The sequence below is a fragment of the Pimephales promelas genome, chromosome 19 (genome assembly GCF_988280905.1).
Source record: "Pimephales promelas chromosome 19, fPimPro1.hap1.1, whole genome shotgun sequence".
In the NCBI taxonomy this organism is placed as follows: domain Eukaryota; kingdom Metazoa; phylum Chordata; class Actinopteri; order Cypriniformes; family Leuciscidae; genus Pimephales; species Pimephales promelas.
This window is the reverse complement of record NC_142787.1, coordinates 17,339,547-17,349,520: the sequence shown is the minus strand read 5'-3', so window position 1 is coordinate 17,349,520 and position 9,974 is coordinate 17,339,547. Positions and strand designations below refer to the sequence as shown.

General features: G+C 37.3%; 1 protein-coding gene across 2 annotated transcripts; it reads right to left on the bottom strand.

Annotated features, from left to right (window-relative positions):
* Positions 1-373: 373 nt before the first annotated feature.
* LOC120490652 (bile salt-activated lipase) lies at positions 374-9,709 on the bottom strand. 2 transcript variants are annotated; one of them, XM_039687976.2, is made up of 11 exons: positions 9,619-9,709; positions 8,255-8,406; positions 8,008-8,127; positions 7,531-7,728; positions 6,837-6,967; positions 5,305-5,412; positions 4,904-5,018; positions 3,143-3,329; positions 1,412-1,615; positions 1,129-1,326; positions 374-642 (listed from the first exon to the last, which is right to left on the bottom strand). In XM_039687976.2, the coding sequence occupies exons 1-11, from the start codon at positions 9,627-9,629 to the stop codon at positions 459-461; spliced, it is 1,608 nt and encodes a 535-aa protein (XP_039543910.2). In that variant the 5' UTR covers positions 9,630-9,709; the 3' UTR covers positions 374-458. The 2 variants fall into 2 exon arrangements, with proteins under 2 accessions (XP_039543910.2, XP_088979608.1); XM_089123482.1 differs by lacking the exon at positions 9,619-9,709 and having other exon boundaries at positions 8,255-8,374.
* Positions 9,710-9,974: the final 265 nt, after the last annotated feature.

The window sequence follows — 9,974 nt, the reverse complement described above, 5'->3', positions numbered from 1 at the left end:
TTTCATTAATTTTCATGCTATCCGCAAAGAGTGAAAAAAACTCAGTGACGTTCAGGCTGTAATGTGATTGGATATCAAGGCATACATGATCTAAGTAAACTATTGTGCTTTCTCCAATAGTGTCATGGTCCCTTGTATCTTCCAATGCTAGAAACTTCCAGGCAGGTGTTTTGGAGCTAAACTGCAGGACAGTGGCCTTCCAGTAGTGGAGTTTGACACATGTGATGTAGTGGAACATTTCTAGAGTTATCTATGAATCTTAGAAAACGTTAACTGATGTCAAAAATATTGTCTTTGTAAACTTTCTCTCATCTCACTGGAGCACCAAACAGAATTATTTTCATGTCATGGCAAATAAATAAATAAAAACTGGTTTTGATCATCATATATTTTGTTTATTGCATGAATCTTAGCATGACATTAACTGCTTATTGAATCTCTAGTCAGGTTAGCAGTGCTCAGCTCTTCTGGACAGACGGGTAGCTGGCAAAGACGGTAGTCCAGTAGTAAACCTTGCGCGTTCTCAACATCTGCTTCACACTGTTCTTGTTCATATTGCCGTGGATGTCTAGGTACTTATGGCCAGTGCTGGCAAAGTCGGGCCAGGCTACAGGAACACTGGACTCACCATTGTTAGGGTCACTGTGAGGGAGAGAGAAAGAGACACTTTAGCTATCATTATGCACCACAAGTGCACAAGGGTTATTATACTTAACTAAAACCATTCAAGAATATTTTTGTTACTTACAAATGTTCATATATTAAAAAATATATATTTCATGTAGTTCAACTTGATCTATTAATAACAAACTAATTGTAAAACTGAAATAAATATTACGCAAAAGTTTTTTAATATATTTTTTCCTCTTATCCATTTTTTTTTAACCACCATATCCTTTAGAGGCTTTATAAAAATTACTAAAAATATAACGGAAATTAAAACGAAATTAAAAAAAAAAACAACAACAACTATAATAGTATTTTCATTCTCCAATATTCAATATTGGCACCAAATGGAATTGCACAACTATAGAAAAGCCTTGTACTATAGTACTCTTATATATATTTTAATTATTATAGTTGCTTCTACACATGAAAGTATTTGTAATTATTTTTATGTTTTTATACCCAGTTCGAGCAAAATTGGTCCAGTAGGCAATCATGTATCTGGAGACGTCACGGTGGCGAGGAAAGTAGCCCAAAGGAGTCTCGAACGGCTTCCCAAACACAAATTGCAGGTCTTCAGAGTGATCGGCACCCATCCAGAGTGGGAAGACAGGCATGCGAGAAGGCTCTGTGAACAGGTAGGAGTAGGTTCGTGCAGATCTAATGGAGAAAAAAGGTTGTTTTAAGGTTTCCACTATTCAGTTCACACTTTAGAGGTCAGTATTAGAAGATGAAGTCCGCTTACTTGGCATGGTCAGTGTGGGGGTACAGGGCCGCTTGGGTTGGCACCAGGAAGATGTAGTCTGTCTCCATGTCCACAATTGTTTTCTTAATATCCTTATCACTAGGGTTACTACCCCAATTGACGGTGTACTCCTGATAAGTTGCGACACCGGCGTCTTGTCCTCTTGCTCCAGACAGTGAAATCGAGAGATCCCTGACATCTTGCCTGTTATAAATCAATAGCAGTTGTAAATGAAGTTGACTGCACCTAGACAGGTGCAGTTTTTTCTGCATAGGGCTCATCGGTTTAACCCTTTGTTGAAAGGCCAGTTGCCTTTAGCTTACATCACAATTTTTTCCAGAAAACAAAGACTGTCATTTTAAAATGTGTATATTCCCATACACTAAAACATACTGTATGTACTGTTTAAAAATTTGGAATCAGTACGATTTAAAATAAAATGTAATGCATCAGGAAAGATGCATTAAATTGATAAAATATGTCAATAAAGACACTTATAATATTACAAAAGATTTATTTTTCAAATAAATATTGTTCTTTTGAACTTTCTATTTTATCAGAGTCTTAAAAAAATATTAAGCTGCACAACTGTTTTTAACATTGATTTAGGGCTGTGAAACGATTAATCACGATTAATCGCATCCAAAATAAAAGTTTGTGTTTACATAATATATGTGTGTGTAGTGTGTATAATTATTTTGGATAATTACACACATATGCATGTATATATTTAAGAAAAATGTGTTATTAATATATCAAATATTTATGTATAATATTAATTTTGTATAAATATATATAAAGTATATACATGCAAATATTTCTTAAATATATATACATGTGTGTGTGTGTATTTATATACAAAATAATTATACACACTACACAAACATATATAATGTAAACACAAACTTTTATTTTGGATGCGATTAATCGCGATTAATCGTTTCACAGCCCTAATTTAGTTTCTTTCACAAATCAGCATATTTGAATGATTTCTGAAGGATCATGTGACACTGAAGACTGGAGTAATGATGCTGAAAATTCAGCTTTACCAAAATATAAAACTGTTATTTTAAGTTGTAATATTTTACAATATTACTGTTTTGCTATATTTTTATATATAAAAAAACTACCTCAGGGAGCAGAAGAGACGTCTTTCAAAGACATTTTACCGACCCCAAACAATACAAAATATTGAATAAAATAATCAAAAATATATTGCTAAAATAGATGCTAAAATATGTTTAAATACAAAATATGGTTACATAAACGCTTTAGTTACTTACATTTCCTCATATATATTTTATTTTTTATCTAAATATATAAATCTTTCCAAAAAACGCTACACATTATTTGTATTTTAATATTTGATTTGAAATATATTTTCTTGCACCTTAAAGTAAATTTTATATTTTTGTAATTTTACCACTTGAAGGTTTTAATGATTGTTTTCGAAAATATATTCCTTAAGCTATACATTTTACAGATATTAAGCAAATGTTTGAAATATATTGGGACACAAAAAAAAAAATGCAGTATGGGTCTTCTAAAGCTTACTTTTGCCAACTTTTTACTTTAAATAGTACATTAGCATGTAGATGGCCTCAAAGCTAACGTACATAAACCAAAGCCACAAAACTTGTTTATGGGGTCTTTAAAAATTCTCAAAATTATTCCAGATGATGAATAAATGTATGAATGTAAATGAAAAATGAATAAATGTAGCACACTTACACAGAGGTAGACACCAGAGCATTGTTGATAGAGGGGACATCAACGGTAGCAAAGAGGTGGCCGTCCATGTCATTGACTCCAGCGATGTAGTCAATGTCAGCAGCATTTTGGAAAAGGGTGTCAGGCTCACCAGGGAGAAATTCACCATCGATTACGGGGGACAGATCCAGTTTGTGCACAATTGGATCTGGAAAATCAGTCATATTGAGTCATATTTGATCTTTTGACTTTGTGCAAACCTGCATGACTTTTATACACTGACTTGTTCACTGGGATTCCCAGTAAAAGAGTCAAGTCCCCTTTATTTATATAGCGCTTTTTACAATTCAGATTGTGATAACATGAAAATAATACAACACAGATCAATAATATTGTTGAATATTTAATGTCCCCAACTAAGCAAGCCAAAAGCCAAGGCAACAGTGGCAAGGAACCAAAACTCAATCAAGGACAGAATGGAGAAAAAAAACCTATGTACAGATTTTATTCAGACAGTTCAACTATTGCTACAGAAAGCTAGCCTGGCTTAGCCTGACTTCATCATACTCATATTCTGGTCAGAATATGAGTCTGAGACCACTCCGTAGGGCTTTGATTATGAGGCGTGTCTTAACTGAACCAGGAAAAAAAAAAAACTCTGCACTCAATTGGATAGTCGGACAGACCTACAACTAATCAGAGCAACGCAGTAAGTCAAATACTTTGCATATCACAGTTGTCAACAAAAGAACTTACTTATTTTAGAAGTAAAATAACGAGTGTTGCTTCTTTCACTTGGTCCTTCATGAGTGCGACCAAAGGAGAAACCACAACGACCACATGCTTTTCATTACATCCCATCTTCGTCAGAGCCAGCTGATAAGTTACACTTTTGCCAAATATCTTTCCGATTGACAAATGCCTTGATGGCAGTTTTCTGTTTGTCTATTAAAATTAATGGGCTGTCGATTAATTTTAAAAACAGACGCGAAAGTGGAATCTATACATCTCAATTCTCCAGCTGCAGTCATCTCTGAGGGAATCCAGTTAGCGCTCTTTTGATGATTACGTCCCTGCAGATCATCTGTCCATCATCGTATAAAGCCCGCCCTGGCAATCTGATTGGCCCGAACATTTCTTGCCTGATCATAACTACTCCTCAATGGATCGAGTCCAGACCGAACTTCCCGACCAAAAAATGTTCTGGGCGGAGTTCGGGCTGGCATCCAGGCTAAGCCTGGCTAACAACAGACTACGTCTCATTGACATGGAGACGTGATCTTGGAGCCACATGTTCATTTTCTTGTATTTGAGGCGTGGTTTACGAATGCCCAGAGCCGTTTATTGGGTGCTACGCATTTCTATCATATGCGTCTGTACGTAGCTCATAGCCAATCATTTCAATTCTATCAGGCGACGTATGTAGAGCCAAAGAAATTAGATGAGGAAGAAGACGATGGGTCAGAGATGTATTTGCGTTCTTAACTCCTTAGAACAATATTCAAGGCTACATCGAAAGGTAATTTCACGTCTGCTGCCATGTTGGATCCATAGGTATAAAAAAACTGCTTCGGTGTGTTGCATAAACGTCGTCATCGTCTTGCTGCTCCCTCCCCATTCTGTGATTGGTCCCCTCGCTGAGGCGAAAATTTGGTCCATGGTATCCAGACTGCCTAGCAGCGTGAATAAAATCGCGCTGCGCAAGGGGAGTACGGGGAAACCCAGGGTAATAGAAAGCATGTAAGGGCTAAAACACAAGCAGCCACATTTGAATATTCTTACCACTTGCAGATGTACTTAGTTCCACATTTCCAGCAAGAGTAACAAGCTTTGGATCTGTCATCTTCAGACAAGCCACCATCCCACTATCAGTGGGACATCCAACCTTCTTTGCGATCTAAAGGTGCACACACATTTTTGTTGTGATATTTATTCATTAATTATTAACAAACCAAAATCATTGAAATGCCAGTCAGTATTTGAAACAGAGAAGGCGTCTTCACTTAATAAACACTTGCAAGTGTACAGTAAAGTGTTTTGAAAAAGGGTGGGAATGAGATGATGCAAATCCCCAAGGATTTTGGGTCCACTGTATATCAAATGCTAGTACTGTACACAATGTGCTAGGTCTGTTTTATAATGGGTATTCAGCATTGTGGGACATTCATGAAGACGATGCTCACCTTCTCAGCAGCTTGTCGTGGATTTCTGTTGACGGCCCAAGGACAGAGAGCAACACCACTCTGTGAGATGGCTCTGCGGACCAGGCCCTTGTTTTTAGGGGAAAGAATCTGTGCAGGATGGGACACACAACAGACCTTAGAAGCTTCGACCTTTATTACAGAGGACCTCTTATAGTTTTTATTCCCATAATAAGCCCTCACGCAGACCTGTTGCTATATTTAGTGAAATCATTATTTTGCCAAATTATGAGCCCTTAAAAATAAGGAGGGCCGCTTCAACAGTTTGCATTATTGTGAAGACATTTTCAAAAATGACCTCGTCCTAGCAAATATGGCCAGACCAGCACATGTACACCCACTCATTAAAATGTAATACATAAGCCTGCAAGCAGAATATATATATTTTTTAAAGGGTCATGAAACCCCAAACCAAATTTTCTGAGATTATAACAGAGGTATGTGTGTTGAACACCATTGAAGACAATGTTAGCATCTGTTAGATTTAATAATAAGGTTAAAATGGTTAAATTTGAGTTTTTCCCCGCTTTTTTCGTCTTCCGGGTTTAAAATCTACATCGGAGCGGGTGACGTGGCCATGTCTCATAATTATTAATGAGACTGAGTTTTCTTATCCAATGAGAAGACACGGCCTCTTAATTATTCATGACACCACGTGGATCTTTCCAACGACAGACATGTTAAACTATCGCGTACGCGTAGGCAATCATGGGATGCAAGTATTTATTTTAATGGTGCAAAGTCCAAGTGCGTTGAATATGTTCCCCGCGATATTGCCAGGGCTAGACTCTGACTCTGCACGGTTGGTTTGCCATCAACCACGGACACATCTAAAGATGATCTAAACTATAGAGTGTGCCGCAAACATTTTCTCGAGAGAGCTGCGAGAAGTGAAGAATGGTGGACTTCGCCTTGTTGACAACTAATCCAAGTGCGTCTTGCGACTGATGCAGTATCCCGAGGACTTTCCATCCCTTCAGAGGTGTGTGTGTGTGTGTGTCTAAAATGAGAATTCATCCACCTCCGCAGAGCCATCTTTATTATGTAGTTCAGAGGACACGTAGACAATACACAAAATGATTTTTTCAAAATTAATTTTTTTTTCTGAAATGTATTTATAGTGTCTATATAAACCACTATATATTTTATAATGACATTATAATTATGCATGTAGCCTACATTAATATGTTTTAAATATAATTACGATTACTGTAGGCTAATATATGTAGCAGGACATTCAGTTACTTTTGAAAGGACAATAATAAAGTGTCGGTGTATTTCATAAGACTTTAACTTTGCCAGCTACATATAAAAATCTAGCATTTCCTCACGTTTTACCATTGCTTTTTAGTGACAGTCGATATGCATGGAACAGTGACGTGATGGCCATACCACACCCTTCTTCTCACAGCTAGCCATGCCCATTTAAGTTGCATTTTTCAAAAAGATTTTGAGCTAGACTTGAGCTGAAAGACAGGGTTTCATGACCCTTTAATTAATTTTTTATGTAGCACCTGGAAGTTTACGCTGGCTCCACCTGCTGATTCACCAAAGAGAGTGATGTTGTCTGGATTACCACCGAAAGCTCTGATGTTCCTGTGTACCCAAGCGATAGCGGCATGCTGATCCCACAGGCCATAGTTTCCTATCGACCAGGACATGCTCAGATCATCATTTAAATACTACAATCAATTAACCAACCCATACATATGCATACAGTACATATACAATCTCTATACAGAGTAGTCAAGTCATGCTTAGCTTTTGTTCATGAACCTTTCGCATTCCCCTGAGAAACTTTGCCAATTTTTTGGAAGGAATGCTACGGAGCCCCTAAAGTGGCATGGTGAAGGAAAATGAGTTGGAGGAAAAATTATTTGCCAATTATCTCCCCCTAGAAACTTTGCGCTCCAAATTTTAGAAACGCAAAATTTCTTGGGAGAATGCAAAAGCATTGACTTAATATTTTTGCAAAAGTTTCGCAAGCTAATGCTTTTGTGTTCTCCTCCAAAAGTTTTGCTTTCCGCTGAGAAATGATATGTTCGCTCACACAACCTTTGCATTCCCTCGCAAAACTTTTGCATTCTTTTGCAAAGTTTTGCGAGCAAACGCATAGTTTGTACTGGGAACAAAAACATTTTGAAAGTGTTGACACTTTCAAACATTTTGAATCCCCATATTTATGACTTATATTCAATTAAAATTCACCAGGTGCGTCAGCATCTCCGCTGCTGAGGAATCCGAGGGCTCCGACACGGTAGTTGAACGTCACCACGATGACATTTCCTCTGTCTGCAATCTCCTTTCCATCATAAAGGTAGTTGTTCAAGAAGTTTGCACCCATCCCACCACCCATCAGGAAGCCACCACCATAGATGAACACCATAACAGGCAAATTGGTAGACACTGCAAAAATGAGGTTTAAGCCAGACATATTTGTTCAAATGTTATTCTCAAAGGGCTAGTTCATCAAAAATGAAAATTCTGTCAAAGTTTTCCCATCAAACACTGCAAAACACCTTTGGACCCAATTGACTTTCATTGTTTGGACAAAAATGTTTTGCGCAAGTCAAGTTTGGAATGACATGAGGTTGAGGAAATGATGTTAAGATTTTCATTTTTTTCTGGTAAACGATCCCTTTAACATACTTTTTTGTCTTGTGAATTAGAACAGATTTGCATTACCAGAACGTCCGTGGGGGACCCAGATGTTCAGGTAGAGACAGTCCTCACTGCCCAAGACGTCTTTACCGATAATATTTAGCTGCATACACCTATTTGCGTACTCAGTGGCTTTCAGGACGCCTGTGCAGGTAGAGTCAGCAAGAGTACGCTGTTAATACATTCACTCACTTATTTTAGACCCCAGCTGGGCCATAATCAGTGCCTTAAAAGGTCTAGACAAGCTTGCACGACAGACAGGTATACACACCATCCCAGCCTGGGTGAGGAACTGGCTTCGCCAATCTGCCAGGTTGAGCAGCGAAAGGAATTCCCTTGAACACGTCCACATAGCGGAAGAGTCCAACACTACGACTCTTTCCCTCTACCATCCATCCCTCCCTCCGTGTACACAGATCCCAGCTGCAACATGTTCACAATTAAAATTGGCTAGAAATTGTAGCATAGCATAGTATTTTGAGCATTTTAGCCAATTACTACCACAGTGTCAGCTTTAGATTTCCTGCATTTCTATTCTCTACTAAAACTTTTGCTTCGGCTCGCGAAACTGCATTGCAAATACAGAATTTCTCTAGGAGAAGTAAAAGTTTTTACTTTCCCCTTAGGGGCTACTTATTAAAGTTAAAATAGATTAAATTTTAATCAAAAGATTCATAATAAGACTTAGTATAATTTCTTCTGTATTAAAGGCACAATGTGTAATTTTCGCCGCTACAGGTCGCTTATTTAAAAAAGACGGCGTGATTTCGCAGAATCATGGGAGCTCCTCTACAGCCTGAGGAAAACAATCCGATGGGACTCGGGCAGAAATCATGGATGAGCTAATGTATTAAAGATTTATTAACGTTACTGTAGTTTGAAGCCGGACGGGGCTGAAAACCGTTGGAGCGATTGCTAAAGAGACACACGGCTCGAGAGCAGTGGAACTTTTATTATGCTGCACCACTTCCTCTTTTTCCTTTTTTTTTTGCTGCTATGTGGCTACTATGAGACACTTATTGCACACTGCAGTAAGCTAGATGATAAATATTAGGCATGGTACTCGTGGTAAATCAAGAAAACGCAATTTAAACATTAACACTGTGTTGAGCTATATAAAAATTATTAGTTTTCTGTCAATGATTGTATCCAAACAGTTGCTCACCTGTCTAATGAAACACATAAAAGAGTCTTTGGTGTGTCCTTGGCTTTAAAATAATAAAACTGGAAATCGAGGGTAACGCTGGTGTGATGTCATTGATAGGCGACGCACGGACATGGTCCCTGTCTTGGTTTAAATTACTTATTTCTCTGGATTCAAACATTCTTAGAAATATTGGGGATAATGTAAGTAGCCTACACAAGTCAACAAAATATATAACATTTTTTTTTGTGTGTTTTTTGGATATTTTAATCCAAAAATCGTACATATTGTGCCTTTAATATAATACTTCACAATAACTTCATTATTAAACTAAACTACTACACTAACTGTAAAGCATAAAAAGTTAAACATATACGCTCAAACATTTAATAATTATATATATTTTATATATTATATTTAACTCTTTAAATCCCCAAATTGACTATAAACCAATTAAATACAAAACTTTAATTGAATTCACTGTAACTTACAGAAGCTGCATTTGATGTCCCCAGGATGAGGGCAACAGAGATGAAAACTTGCATCGCCATCATTAGATAATGGCTGCAAGTGTGGCACTGAAGGGAATTCTGTCCGCTTTTATAAACTCAAACGCAAATCATATCTCTCTTTGTTCCCAGGTGTTACAAAGTCATATCTTACCAAGAGTACACAGTCCTTTCAAGTAACTGGACAACATGTGTGCAGTTGTGTTTAGGTCTCACACAAAATTTTTGTGTTCATTAAAGCTTTGTGTAATGACAAAAACACATTTTCTGTTCCATTTCAGAGAAATATTTAAGAATGATAAAAACATTTGAGCCATGCACCTTAAAGAATAATTGCA

Excerpts from the sequence above, each read along its gene's own strand:
- LOC120490652 (XM_039687976.2), bottom strand. Across the intron at positions 3,330-4,903 it reads ACTAAGTACATCTGCAAGTG|ATCCAATTGTGCACAAACTG; the intron begins GTAAGAATATTC and ends CTGATTTTCCAG. Across the intron at positions 1,327-1,411 it reads CCCCACACTGACCATGCCAA|ATCTGCACGAACCTACTCCT; the intron begins GTAAGCGGACTT and ends TTTCTCCATTAG.